Here is a 24412-nt window from a genome sequence, read left to right on the forward strand (position 1 = left end):
GCTGTTTGTTAACTTCCTGTCAGGCTGACACTGGTTAACTCCTCCACACAATGCCCAGACCGGATTGCTCTCACAGTTTCCGGCTTTCCTTGATCCCACCTCCAGCTGTTCCATCCCGATCCCACCCACAGCACTCTGCCAGTCCAACAGGGCCACCGATTCCGAGTTCTGGAGAGCGGGTTCTCTCCAGCCCCGGCACTCCAAGACCGGAACCGGTTACAAGTGCCGCCACACGGACGGTGCCATCGGGCAAGCTACCCCAAGCCCCCCCGCATCTGGCGTCGGCGTCATTCCCGGAATCTCTCCGATCGCAAACCGTTAAAAGCCGCCGTTTGGAAGCTTGGACACCGCGCGAAGCCCACGACAGGAATCGCAGTCTGCTGCTCCCGACCCCCCGCCCACTCGCTGGCCAGCGTCCCGCCCCGTCGATCTTGAACGGTCCCGCCGCAGCCCCTCCAGAGCGACCCCCCCCTGCCGAAAACCGCGCTGGCTGAAAGAGGCGGTGAGGCTGCGTCCGTCCGCAGGCTCGTCTGTCACTACGCTACAAAAATAAAAATCTCAAAAAACATGCAAGATCTCAGCAATTTAAGTCACAGATAGAAATCCTGAAGTATAGGGGTCCACAGCTTAACGGAAGAACACATATATATATTTCAGACTGAGCACAACGTCTTGGTGGCTGTTGGTAGTGCGGTTACAGAGCTGGTGACAGCCTGCAGCCAAGAGGAACATGCCAATGAGGTGAGGCGAAACGACAGAGTCGGGGAGAGACTGCGAGAAGGGCAGAGTACAAAACACAGGAGAGGAAATGGGAGGAAAAGTAGTCTTCTAAACAGGGCGTCATATGAAGCCTTAGGGGGTAAACAGAGTAGGAGTCCACCCTCCTCCTCTGTGCTCCATCACTAATAATCCAGGACATGTGCTTTATATATGGGCAGGGGGAGTGGGCAGGCACAGAACCCCGCCTCCACTGTTTTTGAGAGTTCTTATTGGCTACTAGCTCTTCTGTTCCCGCCCCCCCCCAGCCCCACCTCCTGCAATCCCGGTTGGTTGTCATGGGAACTCCATACCCTTGCCTGCCAAGCTTTGAGGCACTGCAGGCTTCACACTGCAAACGCGAGAGAGCCGGCGATGTGGCACGTCCCCCACAGAGAGAGTGAGTCAGTACAGACATCTGACTGCTGCACTCTCCTGATACAGAGCCCTGGTGAGCAGGGGAGAGGGATAGAGGAAATGATCTCCTGCCACCAGAAGAAAGATGGAGGGCAGAGAGACCGAGGAAAGAAAGGAGATACAACGCAGAGGGCTGGCTATAGAACATTTGCGGGTCGCAGGTCACGCCAGCCTGGCGCAGGAAGTCAGTTTTTACTCGGGAGAATCCTCAAGGAAGCTACCAGACATGCCAACAGGCTCCTCACTGCTACGGGCATCCTATACAGTTCCTCCAAGGACATCTTCTTAACAATCCCAAATGGCACTCCAGGGAGTTCTCAACGAATCCTTCGGAGAAATCCTCCCGCAGTGTAAACACTGCGTGTACTTCCTGCCTCTGTCATCACCTATCAAGAACTATGTCTCTCCCCCTCTTCCTCCTCCTCCTCCTCCTCCCCCCAGGAGCCTGCAGTAAAGTGAACTCAGGGCCACATTGCCTAGGCACAGGCAAGGATGGCGACGGCAACGTGGAGGACGTGGAGGAAGGATGAACGTGATGGGAATGTCCAGGCCGTACGGAAACAGAAACGACGGATGTGGGAAGACGAGAACCCGGAAGGGTGAAGGGAGCAGGAAAAGACCATACTCCTGGACAACACGTCTTTCCCCAGCTCAGTGGGGGTGTATCCCCCCCGCACAACAGCCAACGGGCCGGCTCCGGCTCGCTACCGGCAAGTCCGGAAATAATGGGCTCCCTGATCGAGCTGTCCGTTCGCACCGCGCACAACAAGAATAACTGGGGATCCTAGAATCTGTTCTTGGGGAGAGAGAGCAGAGGGCGCACTACCACTGTGAGCGAGAACAGCTTCAGGGCTTGTCTGGAACGTACAGGTTCCCCGCCTGGGGCTCAGGAGTGGCCAGATCTTCTGTGTTTGTGGCTCTCGGTTAAACCCAGAGGTGCACCGTTGCAGTCCTGGTGTGTAGCCGATCCAACTTTGTAATGGTCAATAAAAATCATTTATTCCATTAGCTCGTCAAGTGTAAATCCCTCCCCCCCAGTGTTTCAGTCCTGATTTTGTGGGTTGCACCTTGTACCTCCTCCAGGCCTTTACCATGCTTTTAGCATGATTTCATTGTGCTTTAGACTTACGGCCGCCCACAGACCTCTCTCGGGCAGATTTCTGGGCAACCCCAGGCCTGGAGGACCCTGGGCCTCCTGGTCGTCGTTCCGGCTGGGCTCCACATTACTGCACGGGACTTGAAGTGAGCTCTCTGACACAAGCTAGCCGTCTCCCTACAACATCTAGACTATCGCTGCTCAGTCCTCCAAAGAGGTTTCACTGGCAAGTACAGCTGAACACGCCGTGTACCTCACCCTTAATGCACGAGCAAAAATCCCAGCGTGAGATACGAGAGGGGCAATAGTTATGTCTGCGCTGGACTTAGGGTTGAGTTAGGGGCTCAATGAAGTAACAAGGAGCTAGCTGACCCCCAAAGGTCGCCCTGCGCCCCCTCCCACGAACCAACAGAGGAATCCACCGACGCCGTTCGCAGGTGTTGTGCAATTAGGCACAGGAGGTGACGAGTATTTATGCCACCTGAGTGAGTCTTGGTGTATATATATATATGTTCTTCGTCTATAAGGTCACAAGCTGTGGACAGGAATGTTTTAGCTTTTTGAATACATATATAGATACCCCTGTCTGTGGTCGCGCAGGACTTTCAGTTGGCTCCGTTAAGGGGGCAGGGTTGCGGAGCTCTGCTAACGAGGTCGCCGAGACATGATGGAGTCTCAATTGCCGCTGGCTGTCAAAAAGAGGGGTTCGGATTCCGAACGTGACCCCCCCCCTCCCCCCCAACACCCACACACACTTCATTCGTTTGAAGTGGCCCCAGGACATGAAAAATGGGGGTGGGGGGGGGGCCCTATTTATTTCCGTTTGCTGTTGTAGTGCGGAACGGCGGGCTCTGGTTCAGATCTCACTGTGAACAGCCGGTGTTGCTTTTGCAGTGACTGCGGGTTTCCACTCCTTCGTTGTGTGTATATATATATTCTTTTTAAAACATGTTTATACATATATAGACAGCATATCACACCATTATTGAGGAATGTCAGAGAGATAAGAGACAGAAAAATATAAACCACAAAAATCTATTAACAAATACGGAATTCAAATTAAAAAAAATCAGCTACATACATTGGTCCTTTTTCTAATGTGGCAGTTTCAAACGAATCAAGAACGAGAGAGAGGGAGAGAGAGATCTCTTTCCAAAGTAGTAGGCAGACAGATAGATGCTGTCTGAAACAAGACAGGAAAAGCATGGTAGCTTTCCAAAAGTTCTGGAGAGAGACAGGCAGGAGAGAGAAAGAGGGACAGAGAGGAGAGAGAAAGACAGATCGCTGGTACATTAAACAAAGCCTCTGCTACCTCAATTGAAAAGAACAAAAGGCAGTTATTAACGCAATTCCTGTGAACGTAGTACACAGTAGAAGACAGAGAGTGAGGAACATCAGCTTCTCCAAACAGAGGAAGAGAAAACAAGAGATATCCAGACTTAGTAGGCAGTCAACTCTGATGCAAAGAAAAATACACCTCTAGAAACATTATCTAAGAATAAGACTCTACAAAAAACAATATATATATATTTCATATATAACAATAATTGCTGTGGTCATTACCTTGTTTCTTTTCTGGAAATACGAATAGATAAGAAAAGCGGGGATATTTACAAGGACAGGGGTGCACAGAGACACACGCTGGGCTGGGAGAGCCGAGGAGATTTCGGAGGGCAGTGGGAGGGACGTGGAAGATTCTGGTGGTCGGTCGGGTGGTCAGTCATTCGTTCCTTCGGTTTTTCCGGCGAGATTTTCTCCGAGACAAGAGATCGCTGATGGGAGCAGTGAACGGCAACCAGACTAGGTACTGAAGTAGACTGCAGAGAGAAGGGAGTGAGGGTTCAATCCAGTTCACGTTTGGTTAAAAATAACCCACTGCTGTCCCTCTCCTCTCACACTCCCCCAGAATTCACCAGAACACACACACACACTGTCACACCTGACTGTACTGTAGACCCTGCTAGAGCCACTGCTGTCCCTCTCCTCTCACACTCCCCCAGAATTCACCAGCACACACACACTGTCACACCTGACTGTACTGTAGACACTGCTAGAGCCACTGCTGTCCCTCTCCTCTCACACTCACCCTGAATTCACCAGCACACACACACACTGTCACACCTGACTGTACTGTAGACACTGCTAGAGCCACTGCTGTCCCTCTCCTCTCACACTCCCCCTGAATTCACCAACGCACACTCACACTGTCACACCTGACTGTACTGTAGACACTGCTAGAGCCACTGCTGTTCCTCTCCTCTCACACTCCCCATGAATTCACCAAAGCGCACACACACACTGTCACACCTGACTGTACTGTAGACACTGCTAGAGCCACTGCTGTCCCTCTCCTCTCACACTCACCCTGAATTCACCAGCACACACACACTGTCACACCTGACTGTACTGTAGACACTGCTAGAGCCACTGCTGTCCCTCTCCTCTCACACTCCCCCTGAATTCACCAACGCACACACACACTGTCACACCTGACTGTACTGTAGACACTGCTGGAACCACTGCTGCCCCTCTGCTCTCATAGTCACCCTGTACAAGAAACAGTGCACTCTTACCAATGACGATGATGAGGATAATTGCACATATCACCCCGAGAATGATCATCATCTAAGAGAGAGAAAAACAAAATTGGTTAATCAAAGCCATTCTTTGAAAACTGTTGACAGTATTCTGCTAAGATCCACAAATAGTCAAAACCAAAGAAATGCAGAGAACCTGATCTTCTGGAGCCAGACAGCTGGGACACGCCAGGCCACAGCTACCTTGCCTCCAGGTAACAAGACATACAGCATGACTGCTGCTTCAGTAAACCCCCTTCTGCTCCAGGGCAGAGGCGTGGGCTCAGCTGATCTCCACCGCGAGTGGTTTTGTGACATTCAGACACCCTGCTTGCTGCTTTGCGTGACCACATTTCTGACAAGACTTTAGCTTAGGGGGTCATAACTGACAGCAGCCATAATACCCTGCCCCTCACGACTAGAAGCCCACTGAAGCTCAGCAGGTGTGAGCCTGGCCAGTACCTGGATGGGAGACCTCCTGGGAAAGCTAAGGCTGCTGCTGGAAGAGGTGTTAGTGGGGCCAGCAGGGGGTGCTCACCCTGTGGTCTGTGTGGGTCCTAATGCCCCAGTATAGTGACAGGGACACTATACTGTAAACAGGCGCCGTCCTTCAGATGAGACATAAAACTGAGGTCCTGACTCTGCGTGGTCATTAGAAATCTCAGGGTGTTTCTCGAATCTGGTAGGGGTGTTAACCCAAGCGTCTTGGCCACATTTCCCCCTGATCTTTACCAGCCATGGCCTCCTAATAATAATCTCTGAACTGGCTTCATCACTCTGTTCTCCTCCCCACTGAGAGCTGGTGTGTGGGGAGAGTACTGGCGCACTATGGCTGCTGTCGCATCATCCAGGTGGGGCTGCACACTGGTGGTGGTGGAGGGGATCCCCATGACCTGTAAAGCGCTTTGAGTGGAGTGTCCAGAAAAGAGCTATATATATATATAAAAGTGTAAGGCTTTATTATTATTATTTCAGCTTTCACCTGCCACAGTGGTTAACCTCACCTTCAGGTTCTTCCACCAGTACTTGCGCTTCAGCTTGGCGGCGCTGGTCTCGAACTGCGAGGCCCCGGCCTGCAGCGCGTCGGCCCGGTCATCCAGCTCCGACAGCTTCTGGTCGCGCTCCAGGACCTTGTCCACGTTCACGCGCATGATGTCCACCACCTGCGGGGACAGCCGGAGAGGCAGAGCGCCGCTGGTGATGCAGCCGCCGACTCAAGAAGGCAGGACACACACGAGAGGCCATTCGGTACTTCCGGACAGTTTTTGTGGTCAGTAGCTAATTGATCAGAGGACCATTTCCAGCTGTTTCTTGTAGGACACCAGGGTCTCAACGTGGCTGAGCAGATTGTTTCACACTCCTGCCACCCTTTGTGTAAAGAAGTGACTCTTGCTCACTTAGATTAAAATGAAGTTGCACATTGTTGCACGTTGTCAGTGTACTGGACTCCAGAGTGACTGTAAGAGTCTAGAGCCCTGTGACTGGGCTGTGTCAGTGTGCTGGACTCCACAGGGACTGTAAGAGTCTAGAGCCCTGTGACTGGGCTGTGTCAGTGTGCTGGACTCCAGAAGGACTGTAAGAGTCTAGAGCCCTGTGACTGGGCTGTGTCAGTGAACCGGACTCCAGAGGGACTGTAAGAGTCTAGAGCCCTGTGACTGGGCTGTGTCAGTGTACTGGACTCCACAGTGACTGTGAGAGTCTAGAGCCCTGTGACTGGGCTGTGTCAGTGTGCTGGACTCCACAGGGACTGTGAGAGTCTAGAGCCCTGTGACTGGGCTGTGTCAGTGTGCTGGACTCCACAGGGACTGTGAGAGTCTAGAGCCCTGTGACTGGGCTGTGTCAGTGTGCTGGACTCCACAGGGACTGTAAGAGTCTAGAGCCCTGTGACTGGGCTGTGTCAGTGTGCTGGACTCCACAGGGACCGTGAGAGTCTAGAGCCCTGTGACTGGGCTGTGTCAGTGTACTGGACTCCACAGGAAGTGGCAAATCTCTCAGTACAGAATCTACTGCTGTCACCCTTCCCGCTCGAGACAATTCCTGTGTCGGTCTATTGGTGCATCTGAGCACTCCACACATCTGACTGGGTCTAAACTCTCTGTATCAGTGCATGGCTCAGAGCTTCAGTCTGTCTGTTGGTGTCTGCGCATCCCCATACATCTGTGGGTGTTTCAGCATGCGACACGGAGCCAGCTGAGCGGAGGTCGGACAGCCAGCACGCGAAATCCGCCAGCGCGTTCGTGAAGGACTGTCAAAGCAAGGAGCGGCAAGTCAGTCTGTCAGGGGGCGAGCCTGTCCCGGTCAGCCCATGCGCTCGTCTGCCCGCTCACCTCGTCCACCTGGGCCTGCGTCTGCTGCAGGCGTCGGTTGCTGGTGAGGTTGGGGGGCTGCTGGGGGGCAGGTGGAGCTCCCCCTTCTCCAGGTGCAGCAGCTGGGGCGGCGGCCGGGGCAGACCTGTCAATCAAACAGACAAAACAGGGGTTATCACACATTCATGCAGGACACAGCAGAGCCACACCACAGCCTGCCAACCCAACAGCAGACCAGTTAGAACAGAAGTTCTCATTGAAGCAGAATGCCAGGCCAGTCAAAGCACAAACTGATCATCATCATCTCAGGGAGTGTCAACCAGAAGAAGCCACTACTCCCATTCAAGCAGTGGGCCTCTTTGTCAATTGGAAAATTGAAGTAGAGTCAGCAAAATTCATGACTTTCAACTAAGCCTGAAATCGGTCAAGCTTTTGGATACCTGTGAACACTCTAAAAACATGTTTGTAAATGTCCTTTGGTTTCTTGTTCTCTTCTTTAAAGCATAAAATGATGGCAGGAATTTGGCTTTTCCACTGGAAGTATGGACCTACAATAACCAAACCCTATATAAATCTAGTCTAGAGCCCTGTGACTGGGCTGTGTCAGTGTGCTGGACTCCTCAGGAACTGTAAGAGTCTAGAGCCCTGTGACTGGGCTGTGTCAGTGTGCTGGACTCCACAGGGACTGTGAGAGTCTAGAGCCCTGTGACTGGGCTGTGTCAGTGTACTGGACTCCACAGGGACTGTGAGAGTCTAGAGCCCTGTGACTGGGCTGTGTCAGTGTACTGGACTCCACAGGGACTGTTAGAGTCTAGAGCCCTGTGACTGGGCTGTGTCAGTGTACTGGACTCCACAGGGACTGTTAGAGTCTAGAGCCCTGTGACTGGGCTGTGTCAGTGTGCTGGACTCCACAGGGACTGTGAGAGTCTAGAGCCCTGTGACTGGGCTGTGTCAGTGTACTGGACTCCACAGGGACTGTGAGAGTCTATCCCTTTGACTGTGACTACCAATAAAACATCAGACAACTGGCTGTGTGATTAATATGGTAAACATGAGCCTTCTGGTGCAAGACCCGCCATGACACAGTCCAGCCAGCCGGGGGAGACAGAATTCCGAATAAAGGTCACCTCTAAGTGGTGTCATGTTAATCCCACAGTGCAGCGTGCTGTGTAAAATCCACACTAAACCTCTTCTGTGGTGTGTTGCTCAAACGCAAGACGCCGCTCATACGGAAATCCCCAAGGGAAAAACGCATACAGCCATGGGTTACTGTCACAGGACCTATACCGAGCTGGACTTCTGATAAAATTGTGTTCATTCCTCTGCTTTCATTTGATTCCAGATCTACCACTATTCGCGTCTCGAGCTATTTTTAGACGGCAAATCCGTCCTCTTCCAAGAAATAAAAACACAACAACCCCCCCTCCCCGCGCTGCTCAAGGGGTTTGACGCCACAGCCATCTTGGAAGAGCGGAGCCCGGCCCTGCCAACACGCGCCGCGCACGGGCGCACGGGCGCGCACTCCCGCCCGCCGGCGAGAGGCGAGCTGCGCTCTCGTGCCCTACGCAGGAACGCGTCGCGTCAGAGACGGATCGCTAGAACTAGAGCTTTGCTTTTAAACAGAAGTACACGCCACAACCTCACCGCGAAAACAAACAAACAAAAAATGCGGTGCGGCATTTCAGGTGTGTATTGCAGGTACATATCGGCGATCTTCTCGCCCAAGTGTATTCGAGACAGGGCACTCTTGATATTTTGAGAGATATGGATGGACACATGTAAACAAAGGCACAGAGAACATACCAGGCAAGAGCAACCTGCCTTTGGTGTGATTGCATGCAGATTAGTGGCGTGTAACTGACGGACAGAGAGCCGCAACGCCACAGAAGAGGCGAGAGGCAGGGGACAGGACGCGGAGATGGGGGGGATCTGCGCACACTCACACCGCGGGACCTCAAAATGACAAGTTAGCTCTCCCCCCCGTGTACTCCTCGAGTGTCCGGTTTTAAAAAGACAACACCTCATCTTCTCGGGGCGGCGCGGATACACCCGAGTGCGTCGTCGGCTGGTTGGTGGAGCCCTACCTCTCCGTTAAACCGGAGAGAGAGAGGGAGAGAGGAGGAGGAGGAGGAGGAGGAGGGGGGGGTAGCTCATTCGAGAAGCGTGATTCATCAAAAAAAAACCTGGACGCTCAATCACATCAAAGCGCTGAATACAAAAATACCCCCCTTTTTAAAAAAAAAAGATATCGTAAATTTCGATAATCACGCCCGATCCCTGCGGCTCCACGCTCGTTTTGGATCGGTGAAGCTCTCAGAACCGACTCCGGCCGCTGGTCCGCTCTCTGCTCCGGATCTGTCACCTGAGGCGGCGGACGACCGACACGAGCCCCCGGTCGCCAGCGCTAGCGATGACAGCGTTCTGCCCGTCATCATCATCACCATCGTCGTCATCTCCATCACCCTCATCCTCCATGTTTCGTACATCTTATATAAATCGTGCGCCTCTGAAACAATCACCTTTGCTCCCTTTCAAAAAATAAATATCAGAGTGGACGCTAAAGCAACCAGATCCATTATTACAACGACGGGCAGGGGAAAACCTGTCAGGACGAGTCTTCCGTCCATCTTTCCGAGCTACATTACAGTGTAGCTGTGGGCGAACACATCGCAGTCAGGAGCACTGGGCTGCATCCAAACCAGTCTGCTTTTCCTTTCCCTGTCGCGATCAACCTGTCGAGACCGTGGGTGATGATATTGCCATCCCGAAAACCCAGCAGCCGGCCCTGAGCGGCCGGGACCCACGGAGTCCTTCCTCGGTGGGGATGCGGGCTAAATCACAGTCCACTGGCGCCCGGACCGTCCAGAACCGCACACCCAGCCCCCTCTCCGTCCTCCCGTGACAGCCCTACACAAGCCCACGAACGGGCGCCGCGATTACCCCGGGATATCGCCCCCATGTAAGACAGGGAACCACAGCTCTGTCGGCACAAACGCCATCAACGTCTTGACCCAAAACCGCGACCCCCGCTCGCTTCTCGCAAACCAGCGCAGGGAATCGTCTAAGCCGCTTGTCTCACAGCTCAAAACGCCGCAGAAAATCGGCTAGAAACCCCACACAAATGGTTTACATCCAACCCACGTGAGATGGCGAGAGAAAGCTTGTGTTGCTCGCCGAAAGCGTATTTTTAAGAGATGATTAGGGGGGGGGGGGAAATTAAAAGTGACAATAATAACAACCATCTCTCGGCTCCTGTACAACACAACGCGAAGGGCTGGTTCTGTCCGGAGTGACACAGTACTGCGTTTAAACGAGACGCTTCATTATTTCTCTCTGTCCTCTCATACAGTGGTGAAATAGAAGGACACACGGAAAATATCCACTCTACCGCCCCGTTATCTGACCCTTTCTGGCAATTCGGAGAGAGGGCAGGGGTAGGGCAGTCTGGGGTGTATTCATTGCATCTCGCCCGCCTGTGAAAATCCTCATTTAGCAGACAATTTAATACAAATATATATATATTATACCTAACGCCTACATGCAAAACCAATTATTCGTACTCACATCTCGTTTGTGGTCTGTTAAGTATGTGCTTCTGGCGTTCTAGATTATTTTTCTTGTGAATAGGTGTCAATATATTTTTTTTAATATTCTGTTCAGATTTTGTCGATGTTTGTATTTAATGTTCCCCCGCTGCGGTCGCTGATGTGTCCCTTTATATTGTAGGCGGTGGTCCTGTCCGCGTCTTCGGTCTTATTTATTCAGTTTCTACCGTGCAAATCGATGGGAGAGGATGGCTGCCTCGCGCGCGGATGGGTCCAGGCGCTCGAGCTGTAGGGATATTGGGAAAAAAAACAGGCGCTGGGCTCTGAGAACAAAGATGGCCTGTTGACGTCATCCGTCATCCGGGGCAGCTCCGGGGAGCTGGAGAGATGGAGGGGGCGGGGGGTTGGAATCGCATAACCTGTAGGCAATATACTGGGAATCGTGCTATATTGACGGGAAAAAATAAACTTTTAAAATACCTACTGAACTAGCGCTTCTTCTTTTTATTCTCTAGAACACGAACTAACAGTGTAGTAGCAGTCTGGGTGAATTTTCAATGGGCCAAGTTCATAAATGGCTGTTTTTTCTTTTTTTTTTCAGTTGTGTTGGTCATTAATGTCAGCATTTTCAGGGGACAAACCGTCTGTCCTGGGGTGCGTTCTTCTTTTTCCTCAAGAAACAGTCGAACAGCCGCGTTGCTGTTTTGTTGAAACGCTTAATTGTCGGAAAGTTTTTAAAAGTCTTTTCCTGTTGTTGTAGTCTTGCATTCCCTGCACATTGTTAAGAGTCGCCCCACCCCGCCTCTCCCCCGCACACTCGCACAAAGCCCGGCTCTCATTACACGGCTTAGCGCTAATGTTTACATGTTATAGTTTTTTTTTTTCCCCTGAATGTTTTCCTGTCAGCTTTTCAAATAGATGACGAGGATGAGGGAAGATGGCGCTGTAACGGAACGGCCATACATATACATAGCGCTGTATTTTGCAAAAAGTCTCATTTTCGTGAATTGTTTGGAAAAAAGACGAAGGGGCGTCCTGTATTTTAAACGCAGGAGTGTTACCGGGGAAGGGAGGGTGTATTTACGCCTCAGAGAAACGATGTCGAGAGAGGAGAAAGACGGGAAAGAGACCCAGGGTACCGTGAGAGGCACAACAAAATGGCGGCGCAGTGACTTGGCTCTCCGGGTTCTGGACCCGTCGGTAGCGCCAGAAAGATGCCGCCCAACGTTTAGCTCGTAGCGTGGCCTTCTTTTTTGAACAAATAAATAAATAAAATCCATCTCTCACGTCTCAAATTCTAAAACGTTTCAGCGCGTCACGAAGGCTGAGCAATGAATTCAAATCGTCCGAAGCGGGGCGTGTTGCTTTGTGAAAATAAAATACGAAACAAAAAATGGACCTTTCCATGACAGTACTATCCCCGCCCCTACACCCCACCCTTTCCCCCCCAAAACATTGCTTAACTGGACCGAAGGCAACAAGCTAGAGAGCCTGCAGACTGTGCGTGTGGAAAGAGAGCTGGGATTTCAGCTCTGAACGCGCTTCTTCACGCGAGGGATCTGCAGAAAAATGAGCAAAGCTGCCGCACGGTCTGTAAAACTGTTACCATCAGAGACAATATATCCTTGTCTATCCAAATTCGTAGCTATTTGAAACTAAAATTGATTTCTGGCAGCGGTGGGATTCGAACCCACGCCCCCGAAGAGACTGGAGCCTTAATCCAGCGCCTTAGACCGCTCGGCCACGCTACCTTACGAGCCGCTCTTGAAAAGAGTACGCATGTATACTTGTGCCTACTCCAAACTAATTATTTTATTTATTTCTCTCGGATTTCACAGCAAACCAGTTATTTATGCAAAACTTAAGGGTTGCACCTAAACATTAGGGCATCATACTATCTTGCTTGGACAGAAGACGTCATTCTTTAAGACTCTAAAAGTATTTGCCAGGGAAAGGATCGATTTAATCCAGACGTGTACCATTCCTTTACCATATGTGGTAAATCAGAAAAACACAGATCCCGCTCTCCGCCTGGCGCAGTCGCATTCGTGACACAGCAACACTTGAGAGATAGACAATGCAAGGCGCTGGCCAAGTTACAATGCTGATGGCGAAAAATATAAAATAGATAAGGGTTGAATTCTGCTAAATAAATTGACATACCTGAAAGCAATCAACAAAAATGAGAATACAAAGTTGACTGCATGCAACACTCAGAGTAGGAGGCACCTCTTTACACAAAGGGCGGTGGGAGTCTGGAACAAGCTGCCCGGTTACGAAGCGAAAACGATTGTCCTGGATTCTTTCAGGAAAACTCTGGATGAGCTACTAATGTACAAATCAGAAACAAGTGCTGAAATGGTCTCATCTGATCCGTCTCCTCTCTTGAGCTCTTTAATACAAACTGACACTCTCTGGTCACCCACAAGATTAATTTGGACAGCTGTTACAAGGAAGGGCAGTGCCTGTGGATAGCAGGTAGAAAAAATGAGGATCTGAGCTGGGAGTAGGAGTAGTGTGGAGGAGATCTGGTGACGGAATCTGTTCCCCATTACTCCTGAGTAATGATCTCCTGGGGCACCAGATCAATGCATCGAGAGGAAAGCTCTCTCCTGGCTTGACTTACCAGCAGCCATATCACCCTGCAGCTCACGACTGGCAGCCCTACTGAGGCTTGGCAGCTGTGAGCCTGGCCAGTACCTGGATGGGAGACCTGCTGGAAAAGCTAATGTTGCTGCTGAAGAGGTGTCAGTAGGGCCAGCAGGGGGCGCTCAACCTGCAGTCTGTGTGGGTGTTTCTCAAAAAGAGTAGGGGTGTTTGCCAAATTTCCCCCTGGCCTTTACCAGTTATGGCCTCCTAATAGTCCCCCTCTCTGAACTGGCTCCATCACTCTGTTCTCCTCCCCACTGAGGGCTGCCGTTGCATCAGCCAGGTGGGGCTGCGCACAGGTGGTGGTAGTGGAGGGGAGGCCCCATTACTTGTGATGCGCTCTGAGTGGAGTGTCCAGAAAAATACTATACAAGTGTAAGCAATTATCATCTTTCCTTCTTTATGCCACTACAATGCACTCAAAATGCTGAACATCTTTGGAGAGCTCAAGAACAAAAAGATTTATAAAAATAAAAGGTGGTTAAGGAACAGCTGCTTGGTTTGAAACGGATCCACACATCTCCAGTTTCTGTGCTTGCGCTGCCTACGGATTCTCTAGGAATCCTGGGGGAAATCGCCAACAAGATAGTTGCTTCTCGCCTCTTTTTTTCCCCCTTCTTCTCTCCCACACAAACACCTCAACTTCAGATTTAAAGAATTCCAGGCAGCCAGGCTCTCACACCAGGCCCAGGTGTTAATTAGGTCCCAGCACCCTCTTCACACCCTCAACACTGCTGCACTTGACGGGTGTGAAAGGAGGGGAGGGGGCTGCCACTGTCGCATCGGATAATCTCCCGACTCCTCTCCACCCGTGCCGGCCTGACGGCAGCTATTTTTAGGCTGGCAGAGAGCAGGCGACAGTGCCTTCAGCATCTTGGAATTCAAAGTGCCACAGTGCTCTGCCAGTCACAGCGTCAGAAGGGGTACTTTAAATCACAAACGAAAGGCCCGGCGTTCTGCTTGCATCCCAAACCAGGCCATTGGCCCAATCCAGGCCTTTAGGACCCCCTGTGCAACCACACTCCTGCTCACGTCCCCTCCCCTCATTCAACCAATAATTTGACTTACTGCAAACTTTTTGAATTATTCTGCATATAGCAGCATTTAACTTTTAAATATCATAAGCAAATTGAAAGCTTCTTCGTTACTAGGGGACAATAAGAGATCTCAAGAATGAGATCAGGCCAATTAAAACACTACAAGTCGAAGTGTGGTGGAAGTCAGACTTATCCCAGCACTAGACATTCAGCAATTTCTATAGTCACTCTTTGGCAAAACCACACCATAGCTGGAAAAAATGCTCAGCGATTGTGAAGAACTCTTTCTCTGGTTTGAAACCATGCAGAGCCCCAGATTATTAAAAGCAGCAGGTCTGACACAAAACACAGACAAACGCCAATCAGAGCACAATCACCCAGAAGAGAGCAAGATCCTTCCTGGTCTATGTGCAGCACCCCAAGCCTGGAGCAGACAGCACGGCACTGCACACAGGACTGAAGCTCTGCAGCGACAGACAGACCTGCCCCTGGAGGTGCCGTTTCATCACAAGAGGAACGGCAAAAAACCCTCCCTGTGAACCCGAGCAAGATGATGGGAATGGTCGAGTCAGCCACGCCAACTTCCACGACTAGGTCTGATTTAACCTCGTCTCACTCAAACACGGATTGGAGAGACGTTTATGGATGTTCCCAAGAGGGAGCAAAACATACAGCACAGAACGACAGCCAACTGATGGGCAGGAGGTTGATAGATAAAAGATCACCGGAAACCGGTGAACCTGCTCACTAGAAGGGGAATAACCAGAGCAGGAAATGGCAGTATGGCTCAGGAAAGCAGATCACTCTTTTTCTAGAGTCACAGGAATTGAATGCAGAGATAACATTGTATGTGCAGTCCAGCACCTCTTGTGAGTTTTTTTTATTCTACTCGTGCCCTGCATCACTGTTAAAAGCCCACAGTAAATAGCTATAAAGAAACATCCAGCACCTTACATTGTATAAAGAATTTATTGGTTTTCAAAACCACATCCCAGTGGCGACAAAACATAAAAACAGTAGATTTTAACAGTCTAAAAGAAGTCACGCTAATCCTTAATATTTCCAAATCCCAACCTATGAGAACAGCTTACTGGCACCAGAACTCTCATTCGCCAAATAAAGTTCTGGACAAAGCACCGCCTATCAACCAGCAGCTGTTATACAGCTCCAATGAAGCCAATTGATTCATTAATTGACATGAAAACCTACAGGCTGCACTAGGTCTGGTGCTGGGCAGCACTGCTTGAAGCAGTCCGAGCGCCTCTACATTCCAGAAAAGGCAGTCACAGTCCCAACACTAAAAAAAAAGGCCGCTTGAGCCAGCTCGTTTTAACTCCTTTCAAGATAATTCAAGGCAGAGAATTGCATATTCTTCCCTTACAGACAGCTGCAAAGCTCCCTCGAAACAGCTGTAATTCAAAAATGCCATCTTGAGGACCCCAGGCCAACACTTAGCACACTGGGATCTCCAGTATAATTTATTTACATTGGGATACAAGAGAGAACATTCAGACAACATATATAAGACAGGACATACACGAATGGCATACTGTGCCTTTGACCGTGGAAGACTTTTCATAAACCTGCATAAAAAAAATTTTTCAGCCAGAATAACGAGTTCCAGGAATTGCTATTAACAGAGACAGTGAGATACTACAACTCCAAAAACTAAAGACAGGTCAAGACAGTCCCTGTCCTTCTAACAACCTCACAGCCAAGATCCTGTCCTGCTGCTGAGGTCCAAGGCTTCAGGTCCTGAGGAACACCTCCACCTCCCCGACACCAGGGGGCGCCAGCCAGTTGTTTCCAGCAGAGCCCACACAGAAGGTACGGGTGCTAAAACTCACAGAGCAGAGGGAACAGGGATGAAAAGTAGCTGAGGTTCGAGAGGAATGACCGCAGATCAGGACAAGCCCCCCACCCCCACCTCCAGGGGGGCAGGTTGGTTTTCTGCAGGGGCGCGGCTATATTGTCTGTGGAGGTTCAGTGAAGGTTGGATTGGAGAGGCTCTGCACAGAGAGCTGCAGTTCCCTGGAGTGGAGGTTCGGACAGCAGCAGGGTTTCGTTTTCCGGCCAGGCGTGCAGACCCCAAGAAAGGCCACGATGCGTCCCACAGGCGCCGGCAGATGCCCCAGTTAGGCTTTCTTGGGGGTGAAGACGGGGGGCAGCACGCGGCGGGAGTTGCTCTTGACCCAGGGGTGCTCCTGGACGCCCTTCAGCGAGAGCCGCATGGCGGGGCTGTGGCGCAGCAGCTTGGAGATCAGGTCCCGTGCGCCCTCCGACACCGTCTTGGGGAAGTGGAGATCCACCTGGAGAGAGAGGGGGCAGTCAGCCGAGAGGCGAAGGCCAAGCAGCTACGCCCCTGGGCAGCCCTTACACCACAGCGCTACGACCCCTACCTTGGTGATCCTCTTGTAGGTCTCGGTGTGGCTGGAGGTCTCGAAAGGGGGGTTCCCCACCAAGCACTCGTAGCACAGCACCCCAATACACCACAGGTCCACTTTCTCATCGTGGGTTCTCCCCTCGATCATCTCGGGGGGCAGGTAGTCCAGGGTGCCACACATCGTCCTCCGTCTGCAGAGGAAAGGCATTTTGACTACAAGCCCGGGCTGTATTTTTGGACCTAAAATTCAAAGCCCAGACTTTCAGTTCAATGTTAAACATTGATACTGCGGATCCATTCACACAACAGGCTGAATCTGTACAAGCAGCTGCAACGAAAGGATTTGAAAAGTAGCCTCCCTAGAGACGTCAGCAGTAAGCAATTTTCCAAACACACACAAAAAAATAATCTTCAGAGGGTACTTCACAAGGGAACTGACTTGTATTGCTCAGGTCTCTGTGGGGCAGCTTCACATTTGTAAATATAAATTGCTGACTCTTTATAAAGCATCTGTGGATGCAGACTGATTACCTGGAATGCGAGAGGTGTCATAGGAGCTCTATCTGTATAATTATCAGTGATTTCTGAATAAATCAACTTTTATCCACACTTAGTCACCAATGTCACTCAAAGCTCCAGTCTATGTGGAGTTTACATAAGGAGAAAGCCAAGCTACCCAACATGGGGATCTTTCACAGACTATAGCAGATACAGAAACACCTCTTCACCCCATTAGGGCCTTGACTGCTCACAGCTCACCACAGGAGAGCAGTGTACCACCATGCACATAGTTGTAATCAGAGATGGTGCACGAGAAGCCATTAGTACCAGGCCCCTCCTCTAAACAAATCGATTGGCTGAAGTGGGTACAGGGAGATATTTCCTCCGTAACTTCACCTCTTTCTCCATATACTAGGTTGTTGGGAAATAACTCATGAATCCAAGGGTAAAGACCACAGTCTTGGAGATGGTTAGTTTCCTTTTCCAAGTGGAAACTGATCAGCAAGTGCTTACAGCATAGAAATCACTTTACACGGAGAGAGGTGGGGTTATTTAATGAGATGTGCCGGTAGGTTGATGAAACATTCTCTGAGATCCTTCAAAAAACAGCTCAATAGAGATAATAATTGATCACTTGCCAAGTAAAGGGCTAGTGGTCTAACTTGAGCATATAATGGTGTCAGCAGGCATGAGGGTGGAGGAGAGTAACAGAAGTGAGCGTTGTAGCGGCAGATGGAGAGAACCCAGGCAGAGCTCACCGCAGGGAAGGTGCGTGGACGGACCAGCCGAAGTCCGCGATCTTCAGCTCCCCGCGGAAGCCCAGCAGCAGGTTCTCTGGCTTGATGTCCCTGTGGATGACCTTCCTCTCGTGGCAGTACTGCAGCGCGTCCGCCAGCTCCTCCATGTACTGGGAAGAGAGAGAGGGACAGGCAGCTGTCACCCACAGGGCAACCTGGAATAACCCAATCAGCTGGGGCGTGCCGACCCTCAGAGCAGAGACCCCGTTTCCGCTGGCTCTGACCAGGGCGGAGGTACAGCCCACCTGCCTGTAACACCTCCTGCCGAGACCTGAGAGATCGATCGATTGCACAGCTGCAGCACTACAAGGCGCTGGTGCACCTCCAGCTCAGCAAACACTGCACAACCAAAACTGAGTGGCTGATCTAAGCTGCCCTGACCAACCAGACCTGGCCCAGAACTAAAACCAGCACCACTAGGAGAACCAGGCTGAGCCTGAGCTACAAGCCAGTGCTGGACTGGTTCTCCCAGCATGGTCCAGGACCGACCCCAACCCCCACCCCCCTCACCGTGGCGGTGCGCTGGTCGTTGAAGCGCCCGCAGCGCTGCAGCTGCTTGTACATCTCCCCTTGCGGGGCATACTCCAGGATCAGGTACACGCGCGTCCGGTCGTGGAAGTAGTTGTAGAAGCGCAGGATGTTGGGATGCCTGGAGAGAGAGAGAGAGGAAGGGGATGGGCGATGAGCTCAACAGTTTCCCCTCCTACCTGCGTCGGACACGTAGATTCAAGACAAGCTCAAACACTCCTACAGTGTGCTCAAGCAGGTGGGGACTCAGAATGGAAACGCACTACACAAGCACACATACAATCTATCATGAACAGCTTAAAGAAAACTAACCAGAGGGCAATGTGTACGTGTGAATATCCGGAGTCTTGTGGGTACGACTCAGCGGGTGTCAGTTATCAAACCTGGGAAGGTTGGAGCTGGAGTATGTAAGGATGCAAGATAACAGTCTTTCTGGGGAGGTCACAACTGCAGCAGACAGGCTTGATTGGACCTGGGAAGCTCCCCCAGTTTATCTGAAAAACTGTGTGAGGGACAGTCTGGGAGGGGCAGAGAGCCATTAGGATCAGGAGTTTCCAATCCTAGTGTCCCCAGCATCTCCCCGCTTTTCATTTCGCTCTGGGGCACCTTGACGGCCAGAACTATTCCGCACGTTTCAGCTCTTGATGGTTTCACTATCCTTCCACTGAACACGCTCCACTCCCAGCCTGCAAGTCCTAAGCAACTACCAGCACCTACAGGAAAGAGGCGTAACAAGGGGCCGAGCCGGAACGGAGGCCCACAGACACCAGGACACCCCACCCCCCTACCCGAGAACCCCATTGTGACCTCCGCTGACCTGAGGTGCGACTGGATCTCGATCTCCCTCCGCAGCTGGTGCTCCACGCCCTCCTTCTCGATCTGCGACTTGAACAGCACCTTCAGCGCCACGATGAACTTCAGCTTGCGGTCCCGGGCCAAGTAGACGTTGCCGAACTTGCCCTTGCCCAGTGGACGCCCGATGTCGAAGTCCTTGATGCTGAAGCGCTTCCTGCTGGGGAGCGAAGCAACAAGAACGCTAGAGCGGACGGAGCCGGACGGGAACGACCCACATGGACAGATCTCGCCGCAGGAGCCACCAGATGCAAACTAGATTTGAACTGGACAGAGATCTGGGTATTCAAACCCCCATTACAACCCACTGGGTTTCAAGATCAGCAAGAACTGAACCACAAGGCATGTGGAAACTAAACAGGAAGTCCTTTCTAGACCGAGAAGAGCAAGGCACGTCTGCACAAAGGCTTGCCGAGGCCCAAAACAAACTGTGACCAAAGCCAGTATATTGAAGTGGTATAATGAAGATCAATTACATACCACAATGACCACCACCTGCACCTTCTTAAAAAAAAAAAAAGGAGCTGTTCCTTTTATTCAGCTAAAATCCGACCTTCATCCCACCGATTGTAGCGCAGCACCCAGGGGAAACTATTTCAGGGCTGCCACTAACGATTAATCTATCGACTATTTTTAATCAATTAATCCAACAACTAATTTTGTCCAAATAATGCAAGTAGGCATATGAATTACAACCTGACTAAAACATGCATTCAAAAATTCCACCTTAAATTGCGATTTACATACATGCTTATTCATAGACGTCGTGAATACAGCTGCTAGATTATTATTCTGAACCCAAGGGGGTTGGCTTGGCTACGTATCTTGTTAAACAGGCATAAAGAAGCTAAATATTGTTTGTAAGGTATAAAAAATGATACCAATTGAAAGCATAGGGCAGGGGACAGCAACTCAGCTCTTGAGGAGAAGACTGAAGTGGAACAAAAATACTATACCTTTGGAGCCACAATACGTGAACAAAATTATATATATGAAAAGTTCATTTCTGTAACTAAACACTCCGGTAAAGGCTCACGCTACCAATTTTTCCTCTTTTTGGAAAGCTAAACAACCATTGAAACACTAGGCTCCAACATAAGTGTTGGAAGTTTTATTGCCCCCGCTCAATTTTGACAGACCGCTGTTCGTGCATGGAACTAGTGCTGTTCTGGAACACCATCTGTGTTTTACACAGCGAACACAAAACCATTGTGTCTTTTTTAGTGAAATACTCCCTCACCCTGTTATTGTCTTATGTACAACCCAGAACTCTTCTTTTAGGACTACTTGCAGAGATACTTACGCTGGCCGGAGGCAGCTGCTTTGATTACTGGAGACGGCTACTCTTCCAGGGCCTGGGAGAAAAATTGCAATTGTCAGTATTTAATAACCCAGCAAACATTAAAAGCGCTTTTGGGCCTTCAATTGCAGTTTAAGGCTACTTTTCAAGATGCTCCTCTTGGGAAATAAAGCAAGAAGGAATTGCCACAATATGCTTTAGTCAGTGATCACTCCACACCATTGATGAGCATGTTGATACTGACCCATGATGAAGTTGTGGCTGGTGGCTTCAGAAACTGGGTTTCTCAGGACTCGTTGGGGCCCCATCGTTCCTGGCACAGTTCCAAACTTGGCAAGGAAGATGAGAAAATTGTGAATGATTTTTCATTTCAAACAACATTCCTGCAACAAGAAATTGCCTTGCTGTCTAGGACACCCAATTCTGCCACCTTAGACTTTGAACACCAGGCTCACAGTAGGTACGACTGGAATGATCCAGCATCTCGAAACGTTCTTGTTCCAGTTCAGTTAATGGCGGAATTGGGCCAGTTTAACAACTTCAGCACTGTCTGAAGAGCAGGGGGTACCCCAGTGTCAGTCCCATTCTGTAATTCATACAATGCAGATAGCCACACAATTATGTGCAGCTTATAAGAAACGGAAGGGTTAATAACATGCACAGTTGGAACGCAGAAGACACCTAGAAATATGCACCACGAGAAGAGTACTTTCTCTTCTAGGTCAAGACTAGTGAATAGGCTGTCAATACCGTCATTTTCTAATCGCTTACTCCAGGCACGAGTCATGGAGGTGACAGACTGAGCAGTGCAGATCAGACTACCCTTACCCAAGAAACAGTTTCTAGCTCCTCCCGGGGGACTCCCAGGTAACCCCAGGCCAGCCGAGAGATATAATCCCCCCCCCCCAGCGTCCAGGATCTGGCCTGGGTCTCTTCTCAGTGGGCTGTACCCAGTACACCTGTAGTGGGAGGTGCCAAGAGGCACCTTCACTAAACACCCAAGTCCCCTCAATCTGGAGGAGCAGCAACTCTACTCCATGCTCCTGCTGGACTGCCAAGTTCTTCAACCCTGTCACCCCTGCCAACCCAGTAACACCAGTACTCTGGGCTGTTAAAAACTAAGAGCATACGACTGGTCTCTCATGAGGAGAGTCATCTTGCTCATCTGGTTTGCTCCATACCTCTTTAATACCTGGACCTGACCGTGACATTTCTTGAAGGACACTAAGCCATCAGCGCTCTCAGCTGGCAGGGCAGCTTGTTCCAGACACCCACCCCCCTTTGTGTAAAGATAGCATCACCCATTTTCAATCAATGCAGGAGAACACATGCACTCCGGTTCACAGTTTTGGTTGGGGGGGGGGGGGCAACAAGATATCAACCATGCATTTTGATTATTGCGTAACATACAAATCAATACACCACAACGTTCAAAAAAAAATGTTGGGGGGGCAAATCTATTAATAGGAGACCAACAGTTCAGAACTTACCGGTTGTCTCAGAGCAGATCTGGGCTCCTGGTTTTCTTTATTTGACATCTCCCCTGTCTGGAAAATTATAATTCAAGTCAAATGCTTAAGCAATTTCTCAGGTCGCCTTCCAAAGTTGTCGGTAAAACCGTGGATGAAGACATCTCCCTCCTACATATATGAAAGTCACTCTGGTTATCTTTCGGGGTGAGACGCGCCATATATAAAAACGGATAAGTTAATTTTAACTAAATTAAGAGACCTCCTGGTGGCGGGGAGAGGAACTACAGCTGTTGACATCTTTTTTTAAAGGACCAATCACCGGGCGTTTAATGGATAAACTACCAGAAGACAGAAAATCGAAAAGACCCCCCAACGGTCATTTAAAATGCAGTTTACACCGAAAAAAACAGTCGTCTACTGAAGGGCTCTGCAACGTCACAGAACAAAAGCTCAAAACAAAAACCTGTTGTGTCCACTAGGCGATTTTACAGCTGCTGCAGTTACGAGCCGGTCAGATCTTAAAGATCAACACCAATTGAGTTACGGGGCAAGACGCTCGCCATCTTAAAAGGTTCACCGCAGGGCGATCTGCAGCGTCTCACAAGCGTTAAGGTGCAACACAAGAAGAGGCGCTTTAAAGACGACGCGTTTGAGCTCGACTGTGCGCTGCGGCCTGTGCATCCTGTTGAAATCCGTGCGCTGGAGGCTTTCAAGAGGTCAGCTATTGGGACAGTAAAGAAACAAGAGACCCGAACGCACACTGAAGGCGGCTCCATAGCCTAAACGTTGTCTCTCTCCTTTTCTTTTTAGCACGGAGGAGCGAGAACTTGTTCGTTTGCAGCCTACGCATGCTGACGCAGTTACTTACTTGAACTACTACAATAACCTTAGCAAGTCTAACATGAAGGAGTGCTGAACCACGGGTGATGTCGAGTTGATTAAATACCGTACGTCCATTCAGCTGTACCACCCGGGTCTGGAATATACATACCCCCAAACCGGATATTTATACCCCCAAACGAGCATCCAGCGGTTTCTTTTCGTGTCGTGCCTCTGGGTTTTTGGAATATAGACACCCGGCCGTCTTATTTTAAATTCAAGGCGAATCCGGAAAGGGTCCCAGTAAATGAACACAGATCGATACACCAACAGTTATTCAGTTACAAATGATTTGCCTTTTGTTTACCTAAACTACCTACCCGCTGAAAAAAAAATACACCTCAGGTTGTGGTTTACCTCCGTCTGAGAATCGTTTTAAAGGGAGATAAGCTCCTATACACGAAGTGAAAAGGTAAAGACGGGTAAAATACTTTAAAACGTTACTCGATAACAAAACTCTACAAAAAAAGCCACATCAAATACGATGTTTAACGAAACCAACAAATCAAAAACAACTAGCATAAACAGCGCAGGAAAGGATTTATTAAACGTCTTCCAATATAATCGCAAATAATACATATATTTTTTAAATTACATTTTTACCTGCATATGAACTGTTGCTCCCTGCTTCAATAGCCAGTTGCTAACCCCCACGAGCGTGACCGCCAATGTTTAAATCCAAACCGGCGTCTGATTGGACTAGCCAAGTGAGGGGTTGAGCTTGTGATTGGCCAGGGCGATAACGACACAGCCGGTATCAGGAACGCTCATTGGGTACTCGAGGTGACAATCTTTTCTGAACTGCCCAGTGAGAAGCACGCCTTCCGAGGAGAGCTTGACGCCCACCGCTCAAATATTACAGCCTCGTTTTCTTCCTCCAGCGTAGTTGTCAACCATAAAATCATCGGTTTGACCGATTAAAAAAAACCAACCAAAAACATTGGGACAAAGAATTATCCAAAATCCAGTCCACATCTTATTAAAACATTCAGCACAAAAAAAAGTGCGAGACACGATTAAGCAGGATAATTTAATCACGAAATTAGCCTTTAAAAGAGCTGTTGAAGTCACTCAATTGAAGCATACACCAGTCCTTCTTGGGGTCGGGCATGTATCTTTAAGGGAAGTCTGCCCCAATATTTGAGTTGCGTACAGAGATGTGATCCTCAATGGAGGTGTGTACAGTATACCGCATCATTCTGTGTTGTGCTTTTCTGCAGAGCTAGCTGGGCAGCTCCAACAAGACCCCCCCTGTCTAAAAGCAGAAGGCAAAGCCTGACAGCAGAGGAGCAATATCAGTCACACTGCCTTCCACTGT

General features: G+C 50.0%; 2 protein-coding genes and 1 non-coding gene across 4 annotated transcripts; all 3 read right to left on the bottom strand.

Moving 5' to 3' along the window:
• Positions 1-651: 651 nt before the first annotated feature.
• Positions 652-11008, bottom strand: vamp2 (vesicle-associated membrane protein 2). The gene is made up of 5 exons (XM_088912342.1): positions 10716-11008; positions 7173-7296; positions 5850-6008; positions 4843-4894; positions 652-4086 (listed from the first exon to the last, which is right to left on the bottom strand). Coding segments are annotated over exons 1-5 (354 nt in total). The 5' UTR covers positions 10718-11008; the 3' UTR covers positions 652-4069.
• A 1357-nt stretch (positions 11009-12365) lies between these two features.
• Positions 12366-12447, bottom strand: trnal-aag (transfer RNA leucine (anticodon AAG)). Its single transcript has one exon. It is a non-coding gene; the product is annotated as a tRNA-Leu (tRNA).
• Positions 12448-15331: 2884 nt separating this feature from the next.
• aurkb (aurora kinase B) lies at positions 15332-23762 on the bottom strand. 2 transcript variants are annotated; one of them, XM_088910995.1, is made up of 9 exons: positions 23698-23762; positions 22234-22290; positions 20988-21072; positions 20747-20798; positions 19409-19600; positions 18574-18712; positions 18025-18173; positions 16782-16956; positions 15332-16691 (listed from the first exon to the last, which is right to left on the bottom strand). In XM_088910995.1, the coding sequence occupies exons 1-9, from the start codon at positions 23701-23703 to the stop codon at positions 16518-16520; spliced, it is 1029 nt and encodes a 342-aa protein (XP_088767121.1). In that variant the 5' UTR covers positions 23704-23762; the 3' UTR covers positions 15332-16517. The 2 variants fall into 2 exon arrangements, with proteins under 2 accessions (XP_088767121.1, XP_088767120.1); XM_088910994.1 differs by having other exon boundaries at positions 19409-19603.
• Positions 23763-24412: the final 650 nt, after the last annotated feature.

This window comes from Atractosteus spatula, chromosome 3 (genome assembly GCF_055471065.1).
Source record: "Atractosteus spatula isolate fAtrSpa1 chromosome 3, fAtrSpa1.hap1, whole genome shotgun sequence".
In the NCBI taxonomy this organism is placed as follows: domain Eukaryota; kingdom Metazoa; phylum Chordata; class Actinopteri; order Semionotiformes; family Lepisosteidae; genus Atractosteus; species Atractosteus spatula.

Coding starts and splice junctions, on each gene's coding strand:
- vamp2 (XM_088912342.1), bottom strand. Junction 6,009..7,172: donor CGCAGGCCCAGGTGGACGAG/GTGAGCGGGCAG, acceptor CTGTCCCCGCAG/GTGGTGGACATCATGCGCGT. Junction 4,895..5,849: donor ACTGGTGGAAGAACCTGAAG/GTGAGGTTAACC, acceptor TCTCTCTCTTAG/ATGATGATCATTCTCGGGGT.
- aurkb (XM_088910994.1), bottom strand. Junction 21,073..22,233: donor GATCTGCTCTGAGACAACCG/GTAAGTTCTGAA, acceptor TTCCTTGCCAAG/TTTGGAACTGTGCCAGGAAC. Junction 16,692..16,781: donor CCTACAAGAGGATCACCAAG/GTAGGGGTCGTA, acceptor CTCTCTCTCCAG/GTGGATCTCCACTTCCCCAA.